This window comes from Nycticebus coucang, chromosome 5, assembly GCF_027406575.1.
Source record: "Nycticebus coucang isolate mNycCou1 chromosome 5, mNycCou1.pri, whole genome shotgun sequence".
Taxonomy (NCBI): domain Eukaryota; kingdom Metazoa; phylum Chordata; class Mammalia; order Primates; family Lorisidae; genus Nycticebus; species Nycticebus coucang.
Genome location: NC_069784.1, coordinates 48,159,502 through 48,187,216, shown reverse-complemented (window position 1 = coordinate 48,187,216; position 27,715 = coordinate 48,159,502). Strand labels below are relative to the sequence as shown.

The window sequence follows — 27,715 nt, the reverse complement described above, 5'->3', positions numbered from 1 at the left end:
TTTTAAAGACCTTTTGATATAATATATGCACGTAAGAAATTTTTAAGGCTTAAATCTTGAATTAAATTTAGTTGTATAACATATAGTTTTAAAGCAAAGTATAATTTATAAAAATGGCATTATTTTAAAACTTAAAGCAATTTTATAAACTCTCACCTATAGCCCCTGTAGCGATAGTAAAGGTACAAATTGCCAATGACTAAGACTTTCATCAGTAACTTGCTCATTTATGCATTTGAATAGAACATGGCCATTATGCATATGTTTATTTCACCATTATATACTATTCCTTGAAAGATAGGATTTCCATTCAAGCTAGAACACAGCACTACAAAAAAAGCCTTCTTAAGGACTTTGCTATGGTTTGAATGTGTCCCATCCACAACTCAGGTGTTAACAATGTCATAGTATTTAGAGTTATGGCCACCAGGCCTCCCTCATTAATAGGATTACAGCTCTTATATTTTATTTATTTATTTTCCAGTTTTTGGCCAGGGCTGGGTCTGAACCCACCACCTCTGGTATACGGGGCCGGCACCCTACTCCTTTGAGCCACAGGCGCCGCCTGGATTACAGCTCTTTTTAAAGAGGCTTTATGTAGTACGTGGTTAGCTCACCATTTTGCCTGTGCCATGTGAACACACAGAAAGAAGGACCTTACCATAACCTTGATCTTAGAGTTACAGCTCCCAAAATTGTGAGGAATAAATTCCATTCTTTATAAATTACCCTGTCTTGGGTATTCTATAGTAGCATAAAATGGACTAAGATGGACCTTTTTCTAATCACACTCAGTACCTAAATCTGGGCAATATAAGGTAATCTCCCACTGGGATGTTGGGGTCATACACAATTACAACTCTCAAACACCACGTTTCTTTCTTCTTATTAGGTTGTACTGGTAGCAACAGTTATAGGTTTCAAGGTCTCTCAAGTGATGAGAAATAATGAATTTTTTTTCAGTAGAGAAAGTACAGCACAAGAACTGTAATGGTAGTGGAGCATAAATAAAATCATGCCATTAGCTGTGGCCAAATTTCAGCATTACAGGGGTGACAATGACAGCTCCAAAGAATCAGAATTTACAGACGGTAAAAATAGATTCTTACTCACCAGTTCCCACAAAAATCCAGAAAACCAAAAACACCATAGTGATAGCAGATAGTTCTATTAAGAGCAAAATATGTGAATCCAGAAGAATTAATAACCACAGTTTGTTTATTTCTAAGTCTTAGGGAACTAGAGCAGAAACCAAGCAGGGGTTCTTCACCTGAGAGTCATGAACTCTACAGCAGGCCTTGGAAGAGGGAGACAGTGCTCTGAAATTATTTGCAGAACTTTTTGTGTAAAGCTCTGACCAATCTTCACAGGGATCTGAGCTTACAAGTAACAAAAAATAATATGTTGTAAGGAAATATCTATCCAGCTGAATGACAAGGTCTGGCATAGTATGAAACAGAATTTGGTATTTAATAAACACTTTAAAAATGATTATAGAAGCCTATTTATTTCTGTGCTATCTTACTGTTTTGATTACTATAGGGTTGTAATATACAGTGAACCTCTGTACATTGACCACCCAAGGGACTATAGCAAACTGTTAACATACAGAGGTGATCAACATAAGGTACCAGGTCTACTGTAAAGCACATAAGGTGCACGTCCGGTCTGTGAAAATTAGGTCAACTTAAGGAGGTGGTCCACGTAGGGAATGAAGGTTCCACTATAATTTGAAATCAAGGAATGGGATGCCTCCAACTTCTTTCTCAAGGCTGCTATGGCTTTGGTGGTTCCATATGAATTTTAAAACTGTTTTTTCTGTTTTTTTATTTCTTGTGGGCTTTTCAGTCCCTCCTGGTTGGTTGAAAGTGAGAATAAGTTCCTGGGAGTGCTGCCTTATTACCGAGTCTGAAGTCTGGGGTTTTTTTGCCTATTTTTGTGAAAAATGCCATAGAAATTTTCATAGGGATTGAACAGAATCTGTAGATTTTGGGTAGCATGCACATTTTGACAATATTAATTCTTCCAATCCATAAATACGAGATATATTTCCATTTGTTTATGTTGTCTTCAATTTCTTTCATCAACATTTTATATTTTTCAGTGTATCAATCTTTCACTTCTTTAAATTGATCTGTAAGTATTTTACTCTTTTTGAGATATCATAAATGGGATTGTTTTCTTGATCTCTTTTTTGGATAGATTGTTATCGGTATAAAAATGCAATTAATTTTTGTATATCAGTTTTGTGTCCTGCTTCTAAATGAATTCATTTATTAGTTCTTATAGACTTTTTGTGGAGTCTTTAGGTTTTTCTACATATAACACCATGTCATCTGCAAGTAGAGATAATTTTACTTCTTCCTCTTTTATCTGGACGCCTTTTATTCCTTGTATGACTGCTCTGACAAGATGTACTATGTTGAATACAAGTGGCAAAAGTAGGCATCCTTGACTTGTACCAGATCTTTGAGGAAAAGTTTTCAGGTTTTTTTTCTCCATTGATTATAAAGTTAGCTGTTGGCAGCTTCACATATGGCCTTTACTATGTTGAGGAAATTTCCTTCTATACTAATTTTGTTGAGAATTTTTATTAAGAAAAAGTGTTGAACTTCATCAAATGTTTTTCCTATATCTAATAAGACACTGGCATAAAAAACAGACACACAGACCAACAGAACAGAATAGATAGCCCCAAAATAAACCCAAGCACATTTTCAACAATCCACCAAGAAGACACAATAAGGAAAGGGTAGTTGCTTCAATGAATGGGGCTGGGAAAATTGGATATACAAACAAAAAATTAAACTTGGATTCTCATCTTACAACATACACAAAAATCAACTCAAACTGGATCAAGACCTAAGCAAAGGAAAGATGTGAAACTCCACAGCATTCCTAGAAAAAAAACATAGTAGGAAAGTGCCTGATTACTGACCTTGGAAATTATATTTTGGACATAACATCAAAAACTCAGGCAATGAAAACAAAAATAAACAAGAGGGACTACATCAAACTAAGAAGGTTCTGGACAGCAAAGGAAACAACAAAATGAAAAGATAGCTACCAAAAAAGACATGAAAATGACCAATAGGTATGTGGAAAGATGCTCAACATCACTAATCATTGAAGAAATCCAAAGCCAAACCACAATGAGAGATCCTCTCCCAACTGTTAGGATGATTATTACCAATCAGATAAGAGGTGTTAGTGAAGGCGTGTATAGTAGGTGGGAATATAAATTGGTATAGCCATTACGGAAAACAGTATGTTCTTCCAAAAATTAAAAATAGAACTACCACATGACCCAATAATACCTCTGTTGGGTATGTAGCCACAGGAAACCAAACTGGCACCGTGTAGAGGTGTCTTCACTCTCATGTTCACTGCAGCATTAGTCACACTACTTCAGATATAGAAACCACCTATGTGTCCACTGACTTATGAATGGATAAAGCAATTATGATACATATCACACAATATTATTCAACCTTAAAAAAGAAGGAGTTACTGCCATTTGCAACAACACAGGTGAACCTGGAGAACGTCAAGCTTAGTGACATAGCCAGACAGAAAGAAAAATATTGCATGATCCCATTCATCTGTGGAATCTATTATACGAAAAGTCAAATACATAGAAACAAAAGAAAGGTGGTTACCAAGGGTGTGGGGGAGGAAGAAATGGGGAAAGGCAGATCAAAGGGTACAAACTTGTAGTTATATAGGAGGAATAAGTCTAGAGAAAAAACATACAGCATAAGGATACGTTAGTAATATTGTATTACACACTGAAAATGTGTTAAGAGAATAGATTTTTTGTGCTCATATAAACATTAAAAAAGTAACACGTAAAGTCATAGAGATGTAAACTTGAATATAGTAATTATTTTATGTGAAATAATTAGACAACTAATTTAAATTACATAAAAACTTTACGGAAACCCTGTATGTATTCATATATTATGTTGTATACCTGACATTTATACAATTAAAAAATAAATTTTAAAAAGTCAAACATCATAAGCACTGAGATGATAGTAACTTAATAAAGAAGTACGGTAGGTCATTTTGTCTAGATTTGCCCTTCCCTCCTCAGACTACAAGTGCTAAGAGATGACTAGATGGTGTTTTCAGATGATAATCTTAAGGCTAATTTTAAAGTATGACAGATAACTTCTGTAATTAAGATAAAATCACCTGAATTGGAATAGAAACTGGCTGTATAAAACTAATACAGAATATTTGAAAATCATATTTGGCTTAGTGGCCATTCATAACTTCACAAATAAAACATACCAAAAAGATAACATATTTGTCCTATAAAGAGTTGGTGAGTAAAACTGCAGAAGTATAAATTATACAGATGTATATACAGTAGAACCTCTCTAAAGTGACCACCCAAGGGACTGAAAGTGGTCAACATACAGAGGGGGTCAACCAAAGGAACTAGGCCTACTACTGTACTCATACATAATTTGGTATATGTATAAGCTGTAAAAATTAGGTCAACTGGGCAGCACCTGTGGCTCAGTGAGTAGGGCTGGCCCCATATACCGAGGGGGGCGGGTTCGAACCCGGCCCTGGCCAAAACTGGAAAAGGAAAATAGCCAGGTGTTGTGGTGGGCGCCCGTAGTCCCAGCTACTTGGGAGGCTGAGGCAAGAGAATTGCCTAAGCTTAGCAGCTGGAGGGTGCTGTGAGCTGTGACGCCATAGCACTCTGCCAAGGATGACAAAGTGAGACTCTGTCTCTAAAAAAAAAAAAAAAAAAAAAAAAAAAAATTAGGTCAACTTAAAGAGGTGGTTAATGTGGAAAGATAGTTAACTATGGTATTGTACTGTATGTCTCTGTGTGTGTGTGTGTCTCTCTCACATCCATTAATTTGGCCATAAATCATGGGTTTCATATATATATATATTTTTTTTTTTTTTTTTGTAGAGACAGAGTCTCACTGTACCGCCCTCGGGTAGAGTGCCGTGGCGTCACACAGCTCACAGCAACCTCTAACTCCTTGGCTTATGCGATTCTCTTGCCTCAGCCTCCCGAGCAGCTGGGACTACAGGCACCCGCCACAACGCCCGGCTATTTTTTTGTTGCAGTTTGGCCGGGGCTGGGTTTGAACCCGCCACCCTCGGCATATGGGGCCAGCGCCCTACTCACTGAGCCACAGGCGCCGCCCCACGGGTTTCATATTTTTAAGGACATTATTTCTTAGGTACTCTTTTAAGAAATATTGTAAAAAAGAAAATTGTAACATTTTACTATGTACTTAATTGCGTTTCCTCTCCTAATTTCCCCCTGAACATTTGATATTTTACTTTGAAAAGGAAAATAACTAATCCAGAAGTAAAAATTGAGTCAAAACAATAAATAAATCAGTGCTTGTGAAAAAAATCATACATACATAAAACATAGGTTAAAAAAAGAGACACAAATAAAAAATTATAACAAAATAGCAAATGTGATAAAAGTCAGTAACAGGACATTAAAAGAGAAACTCAAAGACGACACAGATTAGTTTGTAAAGTCATGAAGAAATGTAATTCACATGAGAATCTACAGATGAGGGGGAAAAGCAGACAAAAGAAATTCAACAAGCAGACAAAAAAAAGTAACAGAAGAAAAGGCATAAGGAATATTCTGAGACAAGCAATCTGATTACAGTTGGAATGGACAAATATAGTAAGGGAAGAACTATTTTCATGTACTTCCTTCCTACTAACAGCCTTTAAGGAGAAAACAGTCATAGGAACTCTTCAAATGTGTGCACTGGGTATGTTACATGTATCTAACAGATACAATTTCTTCCCCAGAATGTGGCAGCACATTGTCTAGAGAAAGCAGTTTACCAAATTTCATTATAAAGTAAATTAAAGCTTATAATATCAATATTTTAGTAATGTTCAGAAAATTTTAAAAAAGAAAACTATAACCCCCACCCCCCAAAAAAGAAAGGTGTATCCTTTGAAAATATAAGATCAGGCTTGGCACCAATTCTGCATTATTCTTCAAAATAAAGTAAACAATACATCAATCATTGCTAACATACAGCTTCTCATGAAGACATATTAGTTTTAAAACTACTAATGAGTTACTACTCAGTTTCATGAACAGATTTAGTAATATTTCCCATAAGCCCAGCTAAACATTAAAATATGCCACACTCACCAATATGGTGGAATATAGTAAGATTACCAAATTTTGAATTAATGGTAATTCTAATTCCAACAGCAAATGAAAGTGAAATTCCAAGGCAATAATTGTAGTATAATTAGGGTAAGTACTAAGGAGAAGTGGATGGATATTTTTAAACATAGTGGTGAAAAATTATAGCACAGCTGCAAGAAAACACAGATGAAGAAGATAAGAAGATGTAATAACCTGGTGGGAAGTTAGCAAAACCAGGATTGCACTTTTTAATGAAAGGATCTAAGCCGAAAGTAAAGACAAGTCAAAACAGTGAAAGACCTGAAAATACAGGACACAAATCAAATAGCAATCTTTTTCGGGTATACCATGACAAAGAGGGTCACAGGTTCATCAACTTGCAATGTGGAAAAGACAATCAGAATAATAATCAAACTCATGTAGATATAATCTTAGCAATGTCATTGTGAAAAGTGAAAGTCAGAAAAATGTAAGGAAAGTCTTTCATAACTCTGTCATTCTGTGAACAGCTAAAAGGCAGGGAAAACACTTCACCTGCACTTTAACTTGTAAGCATTCAGCATAATACCCAGCATAGAACGGGTGCCTCATGTTTAATGGAGTAAATAATTCATTATGTGAATGTTACTTTCTTTGCATTATTACTATTATTAGTATTGCTCAATATTTCGTTGCAGCAATTATCTGATTTCTTTTCAGAATGTATTTATCTTCGTTCGTTCTTTATGAGGTTTTTGTTTCTAGTCCGTATCTTAAACTTGTTATTAAATTTTAAGCCTCTTTAATTTTGTGAAGGCAAAAAGTGGAAACCAAATAAACACATGTACATGTATAGAGAAAATAAAAAAAATAATAATTCATTATAATAACCACGTAATATCAATTTTTAGTATCTCATTATATGAAATTCTACTCTTACAGATTTATTATTTCATTTATGGTCAAAATCTACAGATCAACAATTCTTATTATCATGGATCTTAATATAAGCACTGAATATCCATTCTGGTCCTCAAGGCATTACTAATTTTCTTTAAATTTTAATTACATAATTGACAATCTATATCATCAATATGATAACCTATTTAGCTTCTATTTCTAACTCACATATCAATGACTTATATTGTATTTGTCACATTCCAACATTTAACTCACCCTAAAATAACACTACTTCAATGTTCTTTTGACTTAGTTTATATATACATATATAAAAATGTTTGCTTGAGACAGAGTTTTATCATGTTGCCCTTGGTGGAGTGCTGTGGATTACAGCTCACAGCAACCTCTACCTCTTGGGATTAAGCGATTCTCTTGCCTCAGCCTCCCAAGTAGCTGGGACTACATACAGGTACCCACCACCATGCCCAGCTATTTTTTGTTGTTGTTGTAGCTGCCATTGTTGTTTAGCAGGCTCGGGCTGGATTTGAACCTGCCTACCTTGGTGTATGTGTCTGGCACCCTAACCACTGAGCTATGGTTATATAACTTAGTTATATTTTTTCAAGAAATGGAATCCTTGATTTAATGAGAAACTAAAGGGTTAACTTCACTCTAAATTCAATTCCTTATTACATAAAAATAACTTGACGTATTTATAAACTAGAATAACTTTTAAGTAAATCACTTTTGTGTCATGGCATCCAATGATAAATTAACCTCAAAGGAGAAATTCAGTTATTTAATAAAAGCAATAATTCAACTTGTGAAATCACAAATAGAAATTACTAGATTCTAGGCTCTCAGTGAATTTGTTATTCATTATTTCATACAGAAACACACGTTTTTATTTTATTATTATTGTTTTATGAGCAGGGTCTCATTACATTACCCAGGCTGGAGTGCAACAGCTACTCACCAGACTGACCATAGAACACTACACAGCCTGAAACTCTAGCCTCAAGCAATCTTCTTACCTCAACCACTGGAGTAGCTGGTACTATAGGTGCACCTGGCGGAAACATACATTTTTAAAGCTAGAAAAACCCTCAGAAGGTCTCGTCCAGTGTTTCTTAACCCTTTCTTTATTATTGAACCTCTCAGGAGACTATTTTCTAAGACAGAGTTTCATTCTGTCACCCTCGGTAGAGTGCCATGACATCATCACAGCTCACAGCAACCTCAAACTCTTGGGCTCAAGTGATCCTCTTGCCTCAGCTTCCCAAGTAGCTGGAACCACACCAGCTAGTTTTTCTATTTTTTAGTTGGGATGGGGTCTCACTCTTGCGTAGGCTAGTCTCAAACTCCTGAGCTCAGACAATCCACCTGCCTCGGCCTCTCAGAGTACTAGGATTATAGGCATGGGCCACTGAGCCCAGCCTTAGGAGTCTTTTTCAGTGTTTTAAAAAAACTTAATGGCCTTCTCCATCTATGAAATTTTAATATCAAATATATACTGCATATCTGTTTATGACTGTGTATGTGTATATATATATATATATATGCTTTGTACATAAAAAGAGTAAGATTATTTTTTACTACACCCTCAAAACCAATTTCTGTCACCATTAAGAATCATATCATTTCCTAGGTAAGGACACTAAAGTTCAAAAGTATTACATTATTACCAAAAGCAATGTCAGAGGATCTTTTTAGTTAAAGGCACAACCAACGCCAACAATGACTGATGAACTAAGAGATAAATGACCACTTAGCTAGATACCAAATATACATACAAGATAACTACCATTATCTTTTTATTATTCTAATTTTCACAAGAGGGTAGGGCAAGTCAATATAATCTAAATAACTCAACTAGGTGTTCTTTTAAGTGATTGGTTTTATAGAAGTTGAAATGAATAGCTAAAATGGATCCTTACTATTTGAAATAAATGTTAGTCCACAAATCCTAAATAGCCTACCTCTCATCTTTAAAATTCTTCAAAATCTTTAATGAAAACAGTAGCAGAATTTAAAATTTTAAAAAATGATGCAGAAACACACTTCTGTAGTCAAAAATTCAAATTCTTAAGAAAACAATTTACTGTGTTAAACTATATAGAAGTGAAAATTGCCTGGACATATTTTTAACTTAGAGCTTATTTTAGACTAAGTAATTAGCCTTATTAAAATTCTTACCAGTTCTGTCATATGATTCATGACATGTACGTGCAATTTCCGCCCCTAGCTCTAAATAATGACCAGCTTTATCTGTTCTGGAACCATCTGCTCCTAGTGCAAACATTCCCCCAGCAAAGCAGGTCAAATGCCCCATCTTCTTTTCCAAGTGTCCATTCTTCCATTCTCCAATAAAGACAAGACCTCCGCGGGACTTCTTAATAAGATGTTTTTCTATAGCCTACAGAAAAGAGAAGATACTCAGTATTTTAGAAACAAACCATTAGTTAGTGTTAACACTTAACTATATCCTCCTGGCTATCATAAAACCTTGGTAATATGATATTCCATAAACCAAATTGAGAGACTTCATTTACAATAAATAAATTTGGAATGTGTGATCAAATTGCATACAATGTGGAACAAACACCCTTATCAGTAGGAGAGGAGAGATTTGATCTAACGATTACCTTTCTATAGAAACACTATAAGCATTGTTTTCTTGAGCTCAATCAAATTCATAATAATCAGTCAACTGAGATCAGGATGATGTTATAACCCAAAGCCTTCACCATTTTTTTTTTTGTTTCATACAACAAAAAATGAACAGAAAGAATACTCAAATTAATAAGAACATATGATTTTAATAATTAGTTCACAGTTTCTCCTTTCCATGAAACTACACTACTTGGCAAAGTATTTTATAAAGGTACCATTAGGTGAGCAACCCTACACTTTATAAAGCTTTTCAAACTAATTGAAAGTTTAAATGTATCCCTTAAGCCCTTAGTCCCTTACTTCTCAAACTTAAGCACTTGTTTTAAAGGGCGCGTCATGAATAAGAAAGACCATGTGCTAAACACATCATCCTCTCGCCCATGCTATTCTAAAGATGAGGGGATGGTGACAGAACATTCTACGTTAAACTTAAATCTAAGATAGAGTATTAAGATTCACATTTCATTTTTAAATGAGACCTTTAAGAGCTCTGCTCATTTGGACTATGCTTTCAAGACTTTGCTGAGAGGTGCTACGAATTAATTCCTTACCTTTACAGATATTTCTATTGAAAAGAATAAGAAATTGTATTAAGTAAGTTTTCTTTGGTAGAAATTATTGAATATGATTAATGACTATACTTTTCTTTCTCAAAATAAAAAGGATTATGTCATACAAGAATGAATCCACATTTTTACTGTGTTATTCTCTGACAAGCTCAGTAGCAATCAGCTTTGAAAAAAATGTAACCTATATTCTGTTATTATCATATATGTTTTAGAAAACTGGAAGGACTAGGCCTTATACATCATCTTACACCCCAAAGGCCTGTAATATAGTATACACCCAATAAATGTTTAACTAATAAGTAATTTTATAAATGAATGGTGCCCTTAGATAATTGTAATTGAACTATTAGGGGAATGAGAGGTTGTTGACAACCAAAATGATACGGGGCTACCATTATATTAAAAGTTTTTGTTATATTAAAGTTTTTAACTGTAGTACTCTGCAGCACAAATGAAAACCTTAGTTTTTTGAGTACAGGGGCAATTGTTTCTCATCTTTGTGGCCCTCATAATACTATCCTACCATGTTTTCTGTATGTAATGTCTCCATAAATGGGTAAAGACTGATAATCTATATTTATGGTTCTGAATTTTTATATAATATTTTTGTCATTTCTGTTCATTATAATGTAAATCTTACCACATTATAATTAAAAAATATCCAAGCTTATCCCCATGGACTTACTAAGATTAAAGTAAAAGGGAGGTAAAGATAGGGCTTTTTACTACCAATTTACTTATGAATGCTTAAAATTGCCTATATGGCTCTCTTCTCTATAAAATATGACAAGTGCCTAGGAATTCAATTTATATAAAATACTAAACTGTTGAATGAAATAATAAGAGCCGTTAAGAATATTATCACTCTTCTATTAAATAATGTAAACAAATCCTCACTAACATTAGCACTTAGCTTATTTCTTCACAAGGACTTTAAAAGGTATATTTTTCTTCATTATTTCAAAAAGTAAAAATTGAATATAAACTTGATCAGACCACAAAACCTACATAACCTTTTTAAAAATGCTAAGATGTAGGGACCAGGGGCACAGGTTTCTACAAGTGCAGAGGAGTGGGGCTGGAATAACTTAAATAGAATAACTCAGAAAGACAAATTTAAAAATCATTTATTTCTGGGCGGCGCCTGTGGCTCGGTCGGTAAGGCGCCAGCCCCATATTCGGAGGGTGGCAGGTTCAAACCCGGCCCCGGCCAAACTGCAACCAAAAAATAGCCGGGCGTTGTGGCGGGCACCTGTAGTCCCAGCTACTCGGGAGGCTGAGGCAAGAGAATCGCTTAAACCCAGGAGTTGGAGGTTGCTGTGAGCTGTGTGAGGCCACAGCACTCTACTGAGGGCGATAAAGTGAAACTCTGTCTCTACAAAAAAAAAAAAAAAAAAAATCATTTATTTCTAATTAGAATAATATTAAAATATGTTGTCATTCCTGTCTCTTCCATACATTCTGTATGTCATTTTATTTTTATTTTTGAGACACAGTCTTATTATGTCGCCCTCAGTAGAGTGCCATGGAGTTACAGCTCACAGCAACCTCCAACTCCTGGGCTTAGGCGATTCTCTTGCCTCAGCCTCCCAAGTAGGCACCCACCACAATGCCTGGCTATTTTTTGTTGCAGTTTGGCTGGGGCCGGGTTCCAACCTGCCACCCTTGATATATGGGGCCAGCACCCTATCCACTGAGACACAGGTGTCACCCAAATATGTCATTTTATTATAATTTGTACACACTCTGTATCCCAATGGAATAATTACTGAAGATAGTTACTGAAGTTGTCATTCCTGTCTCTTCCATATGTTCTGTATGTCATTTTATTTTTTTTTTGAGACAGAGTCTTATTATGTTGCCCTCGGTAGAGTGCCATGGCATTACAGCTCACAGCAACCTCCAACTCCTGGGCTTAGGCGATTCTCTTGCCTCAGCCTCCCAAGTAGGCACCCGGCACAATGCCTGGCTATTTTTTTTTGCAGTTTGGCTGGGGTTGGGTTCCAACCCACCACCCTTGATATATGGGGCCAGCACCCTACCCACTGAGACACAGGTGTCGCCCAAATATGTCATTTTATTATAATTTGTACACACTCTGTATCCCAATGGAATAGTTACTGAAGATAATTAAGTTAACATGGCAAAAACTGCATACTTGAGGTCCTGCCTCAAAATCCAAGGCTTATCAACTGTTTCTAAAGACACTTAGTGCCCTGGACTTAAGAACTGATAAAAACAAAACAAAGAAAAAAACATTTATAGAACGCATAACTTATATAGCAGATGAATCATGAAAACTAATTTTTAATGTTAGTTTTCAAGAAAAATATCATGCCTTTCAAATATATATAATTTTAAAAGCAATAGCAAATATAAGTAAATTTTTCTATTGCAAAAATTAAGCAAAACAAAACAAAGAAAAAATGGTTTTAGATTAAGACTACTATGAGAAAATACCAATCTAAGAAGAAAACATGGTTACATATAGGACAAGTCACACCTTCTCAAAAATAAAAATAATGACCTGGCATGGTGGCTCATGCCTGTAAGCCTAAAACTCTCAGAGTGGACTGCTTGAGCTTATGAGTTCAAGACCAGCCTTAGCAAGAGCAAGGTTCTGGTCCTACAAAAAGCAGAAAACTTAGCTACTTGGCCATTACAGCACATTCCTAGAGTCCCATCTACCTTAAGCTGAGGCAGGAGGATCACGTAAGCCCAGCAGTTTGAGGTTGCTGTGGGCTACAAGATGACACCACTCTACTCTACCTAGGGAAAGAGAGCAATAATTCTGCCTCAAAAAAATTAAAAAACTAAAAAATATTAAATACATTCATTCATTTATCAAACACTTACTACATACCTATTATGTTTCAGATATTGTGCTAGGTGACAAGATAATGATAGACAAATTAGACTCTGCCCTCAAAGGAGCCCATAGTACAGTGGGAATAACGAAGGGCTGTTTTCAACACTGTGGTTCTAAGAATATTAAATTCTTCCTAAATTAGGACTTTTTATGGATCATAAAAACTTCTATGCTTAAATTTTAATAACAAAGACTAAAACTCTCAAACTTTTCAAAACCTAATACTTCAAAAAGAATTTTAGAAGTCACATATCAAAATTTATATTCTTGCTTGCACCTTAATTTAGTTCAATTTATTAGTTAACACAATCCCTCATTATTGAATGCCTACAATGGACAAAACACTGCAAGCCACTTATTAAATTCAACTCCTGTGCATTTTTGGAAACAACTGTAGGGAATAAGAATTAGTTCTCCAAAAAGTAAGGATATAAAAATGGGTAATTAAGATCCATAGTTTAATGGAAGGGAGGGGAATTCCTCTGTAACTGTGAAAAGTGACTTCTGACTACAGCACAATTGTGTTGTTATGTGCAAACACAATTTAGAAAGTAAATTAAATAATTAAGGAGATATGGGTTTATAATGGATCAGAAAGCTAACAACTTACTAAATACACTTTTATTTAACACACTTTTGTATTTCATAATTTTTGGAAATATCTCATAAAAATCCTTACTACAATGAATCTTGTTCCAATTTTAAACCATCACAACATGGTGGCATGAAGTTATGTAAATATGAAACAATATAATACAGTGGTTAAAAATAAAGGCTCTACAGCTACACTGTTTACTTCTAGACTCCATTACTTACCAGCTGGGACCTTAAGCAAGTTACTTAATCACACTCCCAGGGGGCAGCAGGGACAAACCCCACCAAAGAGGGTTTTTGTTCATCTTTATAAGTAAGACAACAGAATGTATGAAAGTAAACTAAGGTGGGGTCAGTCCTGGACAACCCCCCATTGGAATGTGACTCATTATGCCTTAAGATCCTTTTGTGTAAAATGATGATAATAATTAAATAATCTCATATATGTAAAAAGTGTTATAACAGTGCCTGGCATGTAGAAAGCACTACGTAAGTGTTTTGTCATTATTGTAATGATTTACTTATAAGGCTCTCAATGTGTAGGTTAAAAGGGTCATTTGAAAGAAGAAATGTTTATGAAAACATGTGGAGGCAGAAGTTGTTCCAGTCTCTGTAGGCATTAACTAGAACTAATTAAAATACAATTTTCATAAATATAATAAACTCTTTAACAATTTCTTTAAAATCCCAAAAATAAAAGAAGACTTGATATATGGCTCCTCTATTAAAATACTAATAAGCTCTATAGTGAATACATATAATACAATGCTTATACCTATCATATACACTTCAAGAAACATAAAGGTTATAAGATACTAATCTAGTCACTATCAAATACACTGCATATTCAATACACTAGGTAGAGAAATGCTCAGACAATAGTCACCTCAATAGCATCATCATACATCTTTCTTGCCTCGTGGTCTGTTTTATCTGACATCAACCATGCTTTCAATAAGTATTCATAAAAACTGTCTCCTAGACCACCAACTGATGTATGATCTGTAAAAAAAGAGAAGATGAAGAAGAGAGGTTGAGAAAGACATAAAAAATAAAGTAATATCTTTCCATGATAATCACTATGTTGCAGGTCAGTAATTTTAAATTATATTCATAGCCCTACTTACAACACACTTCAAACTACAGTTGTTCAACTGGACACATGCATCCTATTTTCTAGAATATCTTTTTTCCTCTGGATGTGGCACTTCACACATTAAGTAGTCTTTCTCTTAGTTTGAGCAAAATTATTATACATCCAGACTTTTCCAAAACAGAAAATAAATACCTTTCATGTATTAATGCCTTTAAATATATAAGCTATGATTAAATGTGCAAGATACGTTTAAATCGGATGTTGACCAAAGATTCTCACTCAAATATTTTTCACTATGATGGCTGATAATTCCTGTGCCATAGGCAATATATTAAAGTACATCTACAAAGAAAAAAAAAGCCTAAGAATTCCTTTGTAATATGATTTTGCATAAAATAAATATAATTAGTTGTTGAATTCCTGCCCTTGATTACTATTTATACAACTATTAGTACAGGCACACTTCAAACACACAGCAGATGCAGCTCTACATCACAGCAACAAAGCAAGTCACATGAACTTTCTGGTATTTTTTGTAAATGATCTTAACCAAACTATATAGTGAAGTCATAAAGGAAAAAGTTATAGCTTCATAAGGTACAAGCTAAAAGAAATATATATCTAAAAGACAAAAATTGAATGGAAGAAGATATTTGTAATAAGCATAAAGGATTAATGCCCTAAACAATGACCTATGTCAAATAAGGAAAAGTTAAAATAGGAAATACACAAGAAAGGAATAGTAAACTGGTAATTACCACAAGAAACGATGCTCAACTCCACTAGTGATCAGAGCAAAGTGAAATAATGAGATCTCATTTTTGTCTGTTAGATCAGGGAATATTTTTAAAAGATTGATAACAGCCAATGTTGACAAGTTCATGGTTGCTGGAACTAAAATTCTTATTAATGATAGTGGTCTGTAGTTTTCTGTTTTTGTTGAGTCCTTTCCTGGTTTGGGTATCAGGATTGATTTTCTATTATTCTTTTCTCCCATCCAAGTACTAACCAGGCCCAACCTTGCTTAGCTTCTGAGATCAGACGACATCAGGCGCGTTCAGGGTTGTATGGCCGTAGACTATTATTCTTTTCTCAAATTTTAGACTTTCAGTCGTCTTCCTCTACATTCTGGGATGTTTTATCAATCAATTTTATCTTTAGTCCTTTCACCAAAGTTTTAATGTCAGCAATCATACTTTCAATCTGAGCTCTTTCTTATTCTCTAAATTGCTTCTTTTTTCACAGCATCCTATTCTTATTTTATGAACAGAATATAGTCTCAGAGTTCTTTGGATACAATAAAGAATTTATAATGTTTATTTATAGAATTAATTCAGTCTCCTCTGGATCCCTTTCTTGACTTTACATACTTTTTATTGTATAATATGCATACAGAAAAGTATATAAAACATAAATGTTCTCTATAGTAAGGAGAATATTTGTGTAACCTGCACTCAGAACAATGCCAGTATCTTCCCCAAACCTTCCATGTATCCCTTCCTTATCATAATTCTGACCTCCTCAAAAGGTAATAATTGTCTTAACTTTTAAAGTAATCATTTCTTTGACTTTTTTACACATTTGCCATCTGATACCCTGTCCCAATTACTACAGTTTTGTTTTGCCTATTGATACATTTTTAATACATGAATTCAATATAATCATCTTCTCATGTCTAGCTTCCATAACTCAAATTTTAGTAAGATTCAACCACGTTGTTGAGTATAGCTGTGTATCATATATTAGCATTTCTTCATGATACCCCACGGTATTAGTCCATCACTAATTATGGAGCATTAAGAATGAAGTTCTGGGTTGCCAGTGCTGGTTTCCTCCCTTCAGTAGCAGATGCTCCTCCTGCTGAGTAGACTATTCGTCACTGAGTCTCTCCCTTGAGTGGGAAATCTGACTGGAGCTTTTTGTGTAGGCAAAGCTGAGGAAGAGCGGTCTAAGTGGAAAACTTTGCTTCAGAATCAGGAATGGGTTCATTGTAAGCCATCACACCTGGCCCCTTTTAGAACTTTTTAATATTTTGTAAACGTATCTTGGTGCCTAGAGCTTTTAAGCTCTCTTATAGCCCACCACATAAAACATTTCAAACTACTCAGTTGACTGTAATAAGAAATGTATTCTGTAAAAATACTCAAAGGAATACAATACAATACAATACAGGTTACACAATTCCATTCCTTTCCTCTTTCAAAAGAGTTAACTGCTGCTTTCTCATAACCTAATTGCTCCCTAAATCATCTACATTCTAGCTTTGGTCTATTCCACAGAACCAAACCAAAATGGCTCTCTACAGTACAACAATCATTTCTCAGTCCAAATACATCAAATAAATTTCAAGTATGAAAATAAGGTGATTAAACAGTAAAAGACACATTGTGGAGGCTGAATTGGTATGAGGTGATGTTGAACTAAGGGCCTAAATTAACTAAGAGTATAAGAAATGAAGAAATAGATTTGTGTGTGACTAAGTAGAAACAATGGCACAGGCCAGACCATGTAGAATGTGAGTAAATAAGAAATCAAGAGGAAAAGAGAGTTTTAAAATGAGGATACGATCTTCAGTCTGTACATGAGACATTTAAGGTACCTACATGATATTCACAAAATCCTGTTTGATAGAAGCTGAAGAAAGATCAGTACTGAAATATTGATTTTTAGGGCAGGAGGTGCAAAGTTTTTTTGCAAAGGGCCAAATAACCTACAGTCTCTGTTGCATATTCCTCTGTTTTGTTGTTTTTGTTGTTGATGATGTTTATTTAAACAGCCTTTGAAAGTGTGAAAACCAGTCTAAGCTAGCAAGCCACAGGCTGACGTGCCATAGTTTGCTGATTGCTCATTTAGTTCTCATCAATACAGAGAATACAATTCATGCTATAAAAAGAGATGAGATTGGTGAGGCAAAATGGAAAGGGTTAGAAAGAAGAATCCCTGGGAGTACGAACATTTAAGAAGCTAAGTGAAGTATATGAAACAAATTCCCATTCCTTGAAAGTGGACTGGTCTTTTGTCTTCCTCTGCCCAACTGAACATGGTAAAGTGTGCTATTTTCAAGCCTACACCTTAAGAGGTCTTGCAAGCTCCACTTCTTTTTCTTTTTTCTTTTATTCTTGAGACAAGAGTCTCACTTTGTCAACCTCGCTACAGTGCTGTGGCGTCAGAGCTCACAGCAACCTCAAATTCTTGGGCTGAAGCAATTCTCTTGCCTCAGCCTCCCAAGTAGCTGGGACTACAAGCACCTGTCACAACACCCAGCTGTTTTTAGAGATGAGGTCTTGCTCTGGCTTAGGCTGGTCTCGAACCTGTCATCTCAGGCAATCCACCAGGGCCTCCCAGAGTGCTAGAATTACAGGCATGAGCCATTGCGCCTGGCCCACTCTACTTCTTTATATGGAACTCCAGTATTACCATTTAAAGTACCATGGTATAGTCTGATAGAAGATGAGAGACCTCATGAAGCAGAGTGGAGTCCTCCCACATGGGGCCAAGCTAGCTCATGGCAACCTCCAGCCAACCTGTCAGCTAATAGCAGACATATGAACAAGTCCTGATAAAAACAGCAGAGCCCAAACCAGATCCGAAGAACCACTCAGGTTATCTGTAGACTGCAGAGAAATAATAATTTGTTTTAAGCCACTACATTTTAGAGTGGCTTATTATACAGCAATAGCTAACTAATACATTGTGTTTTTGGACAGTCTATAGGATAGTAACTGGATCATGTAAGAAATTACTTTTAGCTGGGTGCAGTGGCTTATGCCTATATTTCTAGCACTCTGGGAGGCTGAGGTAGGTAGATAGCTTGAGCTCGTGAGTTCAAGACCAACCTGAGCAAGAGCAAGATCCCATCTCTGAAAATAGCTGAGTGTTGTGACAGGCGCCTATAGTCCCAGCTACTTGGGAGGCTGAGACAAGTGAATTGCTTGAGCCCAGGAGTTTGAGGTTGCTGCGAGCTATGACTCCATGGCACTCTACCCAGGGCGACAAAGTGAAACTCTATCTCAAAAAAAAAAAAAAGAAATTACTTTTAGTGGAATGATAGGGAGTCGGAGTCCAGAATCCAATGTATTGAGAAATGAACCAAAGCCAAACAAGAAAAATCAATACATACAAATTATTCCTTCAAAAGGTTTTATCAAGGCAGGAAGAAGGAATGTGGAGTGTTTCCCAGAAGGGGGCTATGGAGAGGGATTTACTGCTATTAGAAAGGAACTAGAAAATCTAATACACAGAATAGTTAAACAGGAATACCACCAAAAAAAAAGAGTTTGAGAGTTGAGAGTTTTTCTAGTTGAGACAATCTAGAATACAGGTCAATGGACAAACACTAGACAGGATAACAAGATGCAATATTCTCTGAAAATGGAAAAATTCAAGTAAAACCAGGTGAGTAAGTAAATGAGTTTACAGTTAAAGAGATTCCCTGATCTGATTTAGAAAGCAGGTCATTTCAATAGGAGTGAAGAAAGGGGTATGATGACCAACCTTAAAAACTATTAGAACTATTTTTTTTAACCAGGATGATAAAGTAAGACATGGAAGACTCAATAATGAACAGAGAAATCAACAGTTTGACCAGAAATTCATAATGAGGCTATGGAATAGTAAAATAGTAAAAAATAATAATAGTAAAGGCATACTCAAGTTTTTGTTTTATTCAGAGGGAAGATACAGTAATAATTCTAGATGGCGTTAGAAAAATATAAACACTTGGGATTAAGTTAAAACTGAAAGACAACTTTCAGGAAAAGATGGAAACTATTTACACACACACACACACACACGGGGGCTGTCCATAAAGTATCCAATCATGTAATATGAAAAATAGTATTAACAACTGCTGGATACTTTCCAGGTAGCTCTTTTTTGTGTGTGTATGTGTGTATGCCTGTATACTACATGTATATAATGTTTTTCCTTCTTCTTCAAACCTTCAATTATTGCTTCAAGAAAATTTCCAGACAGAGGCAGCAAGAGGAGGATTGAGACACAGACTTATGGACTTCCTGAGCTGAAAATATGAAACTGAGATTCCAGGAAGAACAAGACAGCTAAAGTTCACCGGACAGTGTACCCGGGAGTGCAGACCTTCACAGAAAGAGAACCCTGGAGATCTGCAGAGTGCCAAGCAGCACACACATGTGAGGAAAACTACCTAAGACTAGGGAAAGAACGGCATGAAAGGACTAGCAAGAACTCTCACTGCCTCCTGCTCACAAGGAGTCTATTGGCAATAGTACCCACTCTTACCAGCCACATTAGAAAATTTCGTAAGTCATAGGACATTAGTATTCAGGGAGATCTTGCCTCAGTACAAGAAAAAATTAGCTCTAGATTGAGCAACGCACCAGATTTGCCTAACAAATCATAAAAGCAAGACAAGAAAAAGGTCAAATTGTTTCCAAGTAATTGAACTGCATACTTAAGCAAAACTCAAGATTTATAGGAATACAAAAATACCCAGCAAGGTAAAATTCACAACATGTGACTATCTAGTCAAAGTCTATCAGGTATGCAAAGAAGCAGGAAAAACAGCGTACGAGGAGAGCAAGATGCAGTCACAACTGATCCAGCACCGACGCAGGCGGCAGAACTAACAGAGAAGAACATTAACATCGTTCCAAAAGTTAAGTGGAAGCAAGAAAGAAACTGAGTTTCTAAAGATAAAAATTATTTCAGAGATAAAAAAAATACTGGATGTGATTAGGAGCAGATTGGACAATGCATAAGATTAGTGAATTTGAAGGCGCTGTAATACAAACTATTTTAAAAACTAGAAAGGAAAAATAAACATCAATGAGCTGAGTCTCTGAAGGAGAGGGAAGCCAAAAATCATCTGAAGAACCAATGGCCCCAAATGATCCAAATTTGAGGACAATTACAAACGTACAAGGAAATAAACGCAGTATGTTAGAGTTAGTGGGACGCCACTAACACAGCATTATGGGGGAAATTAACAGCATGAAACTCTTATCAGAAAAGAATAAAATTCTCATCTCAAGAACCATAGCTCCAACTTTAAGAAACTAGAAAAGGAAGAGTAAATTCAACCCGAAGAAAAGAAAATCGTGAAAAGTAAGGGCAAAAATCACTGAAACAGAGTCCATCGATACTAAAAAGACAATAAGGGAAAACTATAAACAACTTTATGCCAATATTAGGACAATGAGATGAGTGAGTGCTAAGAAAAAACTAAAACTCACTCAAGAATAAACAGATAACTTGAATAATCCGTTACCTGTGGAAAGAAATTGAAACTGTAGTTAAAAGCCTTTCCACAAGAAAACTTCAGGCCCAGAAGGTTACACTGGTAATTTAAGGAAGCACCACTATCAATGCTGTACCAACTCTTACCAGAAAATAGCAGATAAGTGACTTCGCAGTGAATCCTATGAGGTCACCGTTATAATTATGCCAAAACCAGGCAACGATAAAAAAGAAAGCTACAGAAAAATATTTTCCATTCAACAAAATTAAATCCAAGAAAGTATTTTTAAAAGAATAACACATCATAAACCAGTCTGATTTATCCTAGGAATTTAGGGCAGGCTTAACATCTGAAATCAATCAATGTAATTCACTATATTATCAAACTAATAAAGAAAATAGATGCGGAAAAAGCATTTGACAAAATCTGACATCCTCTCCCAATAAAAAGTTTCAGCAAAGCAGAAAAACAAACTCCCTTACCTCATAAAGGCCATCTACAGAAAAACCTATCCCTAGCTTCATACCTACTGGAGAAAGATCAGGATGCTGCTCACTTTTGTCTCTTTGCTTTGACACAGACTGAAGGTTCCAGCATAGAACACACACAAGAAGCCTCAGCAGAACATATATACAAGTAAGAGCCATTCATGTAACAAAGTCATTTTTTTTCCTATTTTGCATTTGAGCTTCAGACATCTATTTCTGGACATGTTCTAGATCTAACAAAAGAATTAATAAATGAGTAGGACAATAAATGATTTTAAAAGATAAAATCAAAGAAAATAAAAGAGTAAAAAGCAAGAAAAGGCAAAAGTTTTTGGCATCATCACAGTTTAGAAAAATGTTTTTTATCTGGGAATCATGGCTAGGGTTTACAGATTTAGTCATAGGTTACTTAGGTTAGTCCCTCTCCTACCTAATTTGCAGCTCTTCTAGGCAGCTGCTACAGTGAAAGATTATATGGTTAACACATGGATACACAGCAGAAGCCTGAGATCCATGGTAATTATGGAATTCATCACCCAGTAAACTGGCTTTCTTACTTACACCACTGAACTATGCCTGCCTACATGTCCACTGTGATGAACCATGTCACTCCAAGGTCCCTTTGATATTCAGAAATTGATAATGCATTATAAGGCACTCTTAAATAGTAATGACTTGCATGATCTATCTCAGCATGACATGCAGTTGATGGCAGGTTTCTAAATGAAGGTATTTTTTGAAGCATTATTGCAGGAAATTCTCGAATAAAAGCTAATGAGGCATTTTCAAATACATTATCTCATAAGTATGACCCACATGACCATTCTATTAAATAAGTAAAATTAGAACAGATGAAGAAACAGAGGCATAAGTTAAATAAGTTATCTAAGTTATTAAGCAAGAAAGCCAGAATTAGTCTTCTAACTACAAGTAATACACACATTCTCACTTTTCCCAACATTTTAAATTTAATAGTGTCAAATTTTATGAATCAGTGATGATTGATTTCCTGTATTTTTCCATTTTAATCATGAAATGTCATAGTCTAAAACCTAAAAAACTACTTAAAAAGTAAAGTTAAAGAAGAAAGAAAAATGAGGTGGTGCCTGTGGCTCAAAGGAGTAGGGCGCCAGCCCCATATACAGGAGATACGGAAGGTGGTGGGTTCAAACCCGGCCCCGGCCAAAAACTGCAAAAAAAAAAAGAAAGAAAGAAAGAAAGAAAAATGCAAATCATTTGCCTTTAAATCTAGGTTCCTTACTATATTTTTTGTATCTGTTGCCAAGTACTTTTCCTGAAGGTAATTACCAGTAATTACTCTCTGTGATTGCCATGCGCATGTCACAGACATTATCATTACTCTAATTATAATACAGTTAGCCAAAGCTGAATTGTTAAATTTCAGTTCCATTAAATGTTTGTTTTGCAGACTATTTATAGATATGACAGATGTATACTGCTCAAAGATAATGGAATTTTATATACTTTTCAGAAGCTGATATAAAATACACAAAAACATTAAAAGGAACAAATCGGACAATTTAGTAACAATTGTAGTTGCTAAAGAGGTATCAGGGCAGCTCCCTAGGAGTTTTAAGACCTCCTGCCAAAATAACCAATGAATAGCTCTTTATATAACATTTCCAAAATTAAAAACTGTTGAGACTGAATATATGACAAAATAAATTGAATTTATTTTGTGGGGAAAAGCAGAAAAGAATATCTTTATTTGGTTGTACTTTTTTATTGTGGTGAAATATATACAACATAATAGTTGTCATTTCAACTATTTTGTAACTGTGCCATTCAATGCCATTTATTTAATATTATATTCACACTGCTATATAACAATCACCACTACCTATTTCCAATCTTTATCATTGCAAACAGAAACTTTGTCCATTCTCCTTCCCATTCCCATCTGACTCAAGCCTCTGGTAACCTCTAATCTACTTTCTGTCTCTTATGAATTTGACAACTCTAGGTACTTGACCTAAATGGAATCATACAATATAGGAGAACCTTTGTAAGTTGACTACACAAGGGACTGTAACAAACTGATCGTCATACAAAAGTGGTCAACATAAAGAACTGTATTTATAGGTACATGTGGTGTATGTCCAATCTAGAAAAATTAGATCAACTTAAGGAAGTGGTCAATGTAGGGAGGTCGTCAACTACGTGACTGGCTTTCTACATTTAGCATAATGTTTTGAAAGTTCATCTATCGATCAGAACTTCCTTCTTTTATGGCTAAATAATACTCCATTGTATGTTTATATCACATTTTGTTTATCCATTCATCTGACAGACACTTGGGCTGTTTCCATCTTTAGGCCATTGGGAATAATATTTCTGTGAACTCTGGCATACAAGTATATGTTCGAGACCTTGTCTTCAAATCTTTTGGGTATATGGGAGTTGAATTATGGGTGATACAGTAATTCTACTATGTTTAACTTTTTGAGGAACTGTAAAATGTTTTTTTACAGTGGCTGCACAATTTTAAATTTCTGTAGCAATGTGTGGTGTTTCACTTTTTCCTCATCCTGGCCAATGCATCCCAGCCATCCTGGGAGCTGTAAGGTGGTACTTTACTGTGGTTTTGATTTCATTTCCCTAATGACTAATGACATTAAGCATCTTTTTCATATACTCATTTTCCATTTTCATATCTTCTTTGGAGATATGACTATTCAAGTCCTTTGCCAATTTTTAATTGGGTTATATTTTTGTTATTAAGTTGTAGGAGTTCTTTACATATTCTGAATATATACTCTTATCAAATATGTGACTTGCAATATTTTCTCTCATTCTGGGGATTATCATTTCATTCATGATCGTATCTCCTCTAAGGCATATAAGTTTTTAATTTTTATCAAATCCAACTTACCTATTTTTTTCCTACTGTTATATATGTCTTTGGTATCATAATGAAGAATCCATTTCCAAATCCAAAATCATGAAGATTTGTTCCTATGTTTTCTTTTAATAGTTTCAAAATTCTGCCTCTTAAATTTAACATTTTTGATCCACTTTGGGTTAATTTTTGTAAATGGTATACATTAAGGGTCCAACTTCATTCTTTTTCATGTGGCTGTCCAGATTTCTCAATACTTTAAAGGAAGTTTTTTTTTAACAATTGTATTCAATGCTTTATTGTTGCTCACTTCAAGGCTGGCAATTCTCAAACTGTGATTTATTTCTTTTAGCATCCTAAAATTTTAGCAGGGAAGGAGGCATCCTCTTTTTTAATTTAAAAATGTTTTTAATCTCACTTCAAAAGGAATAGACATTCATTGTCAAATTTGGATAATAAAGGTAAACAAAAAGGAAAATGTAAAACCAGATTTCAGAGAAAACCACAGATGACACTTTGGTTTCAATTCTTGTAGCATTTGCTTCCTTTCCCTAAATATCTTTCTGGATAGGTCATATTTACCTATGGGAAGTACTCCATAACTTTATGCCATAAAAGTATAGCTGGACAGTACACCACATCTGAAGGAAAATTATTTATTTAACCAAATTCCTACTGTAAGTTGTTTAAAAACTGCACTGTCCAATGTGTCAGGACTAGACACAAGAATCCATTTAAATTTAAATTAAGTGAAAGAAAACAAAATTTAAAATGTAATTCTACAGTCATATTAGCAACATTTCAAGTGTTTAATAACACTGTATTGGACAATACAGATAAAAAATATTTTCCTCATCACAGTACTGTTGGACAGGGTTGCTTTAGGATATTGTCAAATTATTATAAAAAACAACAAAGTTGTTGTAAATAATTTTTAATATATAAGCTCTGAAAATTTCTTTGGAATAAATTTCTGGGAATGAGTTACTAGTGAAAAGGACATTCTAATATTCATACTCTTTGAAGCAGTGAGGTGCGGAAATTCTCAATTTCCTTTCTCAATTTAGTAGATGTCTTGGCAAAGTAAGCACACCTTTGTCCTATATAAGAATCAAAGAACAGTGTCTCTGTTTAAAAGTTTCATTGATTTGATTAGGGGTTGGAAAAGAGGGAAAAAGAGAGACAAAGGTCTCTGGTGACCAGTCTAGGGAGATGCCAGAAAACAGATTACTCTTTAAAATACTAGTGTAGGCACAGCAGTCCATGCTAGGGGTGGGGAACTGTGGCTTTCTAGGTCCTTAGATGCAGACTTTTAACTGAATCTAAATTTTACAAAACAAATTCTTCTGTTTTTATTAAGACAATTTTGTTCATCTTTCGTATTTTTATTATGTTTTTTAAATGAACATATTTGAAATACAGGAATAAAAATAAGTTTCAACAAAATAATCCTTACAGATTGACCGGCACAATTCCTTCCTCCCAGTCCCATTAAGGGCTGAAATATGGCTGCTATGATTCTAATTTATTTCTAACTTCCCCTGCATGAAGCTGGTTGGCTAGAGCTTCTGGTGATTGAGTACCTCAGTCTGTTAGAAGCTTTAGACAATGGTCACTGTGTTTCTGTTGAAAGTGGAATTTGTGAGTAGCTACACAGCTTAACAGTATTTTTAAATTCTGGCAAAGAAGACCAAGAGAATACTGAAGGAAGAAAATAGATTTTTTAATCAGGATTGGGAATTGTTGCAGCATTATCTTGTCTCTGTGAAACGTAAGATGATTCGTTTACTTTGCAATACTGCAATATCAACATTAAAGAAATTCAATGTTCACTATAACATTATAATATTCACAGAGACCACAGACAGTTTAAAGAAGGAAAAAGTGAAAAGTTGTATTGCAGAAATTAAAAGATGAATAGAAAAAAGCAAAGACAATTCTTTGAAGAACAATAACACCTAGAAATAATGACCCTGAAGTCACTTACAAAGGAATTTACTCGAGGCAAAAGGAAAGCCATTCAGTGGTGCAGAAAGTGGGAAAGAATGCATTGCTGAAGTTGTAGGAGGCTTAGATCCTGACGTTTCAAAGTACAAATAACTGCCTCTTTCAAGGAGAACCATGACTCACTGGCGGTGTAAATTAGCCTTCAACCTACCAGAACAACTTCATGCAATACTTCAAAAAGAAGTATTGGATAATATCAGCTATTAGCTTGGTGAAGCTTTTATATTTTCTTTGGGTCAAAACAGAAGATTTTCCCTGCTAAGAAGAGTTATTCACTTTGGGCATTCTTAGGAACAGAACACAGGGAGTAAATATCTTCAACAATTTTCGAGATAAATGTCATGACTATTTCTTGGCCTTCTGGCTAAGGTCAAGTGTAGTATCTGTTCTTATCTATTTAATATTGGATATGTCCTCTATCCAAGGACAAAATATTCAGTAGATTTGGGGAGCACAAAGATGGAATAAGAGCCCAACCATCAACCTGCTATTTCAGTATCTCTAGAAATGGTACATCCCTCTCGGGGGGGGTCAAAAAAAAAAAAAAGGTAAATGTTACAAAGTTGGATTGAATTTGCTAAATGTAGTGGTATAGGTACAGACAGTATAGCTTCTATGACAAGAAAACATGAAAGATTTATTGCACAGATAAAATAAATTGTTAATAGATCCAGATGCTCCCATTTCTTTTCATTGTATCTTACATCAGAAAATTTTCTGTGGTAAAGCTACCATTTTAAGTTGCCAACAAATGAAAGAGGGGGTTAAGAACATGGGGAAACCGGTGTGTGACTGTTTCAGTGACACTTTGCAACAAGTTGTAAGTATTGTTAACTATATTCCTGCAAATGCAACACAGAATCATCAGTTTTGCAACATGCCAATATTTAGTGGGGATTTTCCATATCATTCCAAAGTGCTGTAGCCTATACCAGGAACAGGTGTTAAAACAAAGTCCAAACATGATATGTGGCAAAAAAGCCAACCATTTCACAAAAAGTTACGTCTTTCAAAACACTTCTTCAAAAGGAAATTTTAGATGAACATTTTCCCCAGTTAGCAGAAGTCATTAGTGAGAAGGATGATATATATAAATCATTTGAAGAATATGTAGCTGTTATAGACCTATTAGAGAATACATGTACAAAGAAAGGTGAAAGGACAGCATTGCTAATAAATTATCTAACAGAAAAGGGGGGGGGAAGTAAGAATACAGTGCACAACTGCCCTTTGATGAACCACCTGTGGCTTAACTTGTAGTGGTTTTAAGAATCTGTTTTTATAGCCTTTGAAAAGA

General features: G+C 35.0%; 1 protein-coding gene and 1 pseudogene across 3 annotated transcripts in view; one reads left to right on the top strand and one right to left on the bottom strand.

Moving 5' to 3' along the window:
- Nucleotides 1-27,715, bottom strand: part of MAN1A2 (mannosidase alpha class 1A member 2) — a 228,271-nt gene that overhangs the window by 43,911 nt on the left and 156,645 nt on the right. For all 3 annotated transcript variants that reach the window (XM_053590891.1, XM_053590893.1, XM_053590892.1), the window contains exons 9-10: nucleotides 14,637-14,752; nucleotides 9,242-9,461 (exon numbers count right to left, since the gene is read on the bottom strand). In XM_053590891.1, the coding sequence (XP_053446866.1) occupies nucleotides 9,242-9,461; nucleotides 14,637-14,752 (336 nt within the window). The remainder of the gene's footprint in view (nucleotides 1-9,241; nucleotides 9,462-14,636; nucleotides 14,753-27,715) is intronic.
- On the top strand, nucleotides 26,763-26,939 carry LOC128586827 (uncharacterized; annotated as a pseudogene).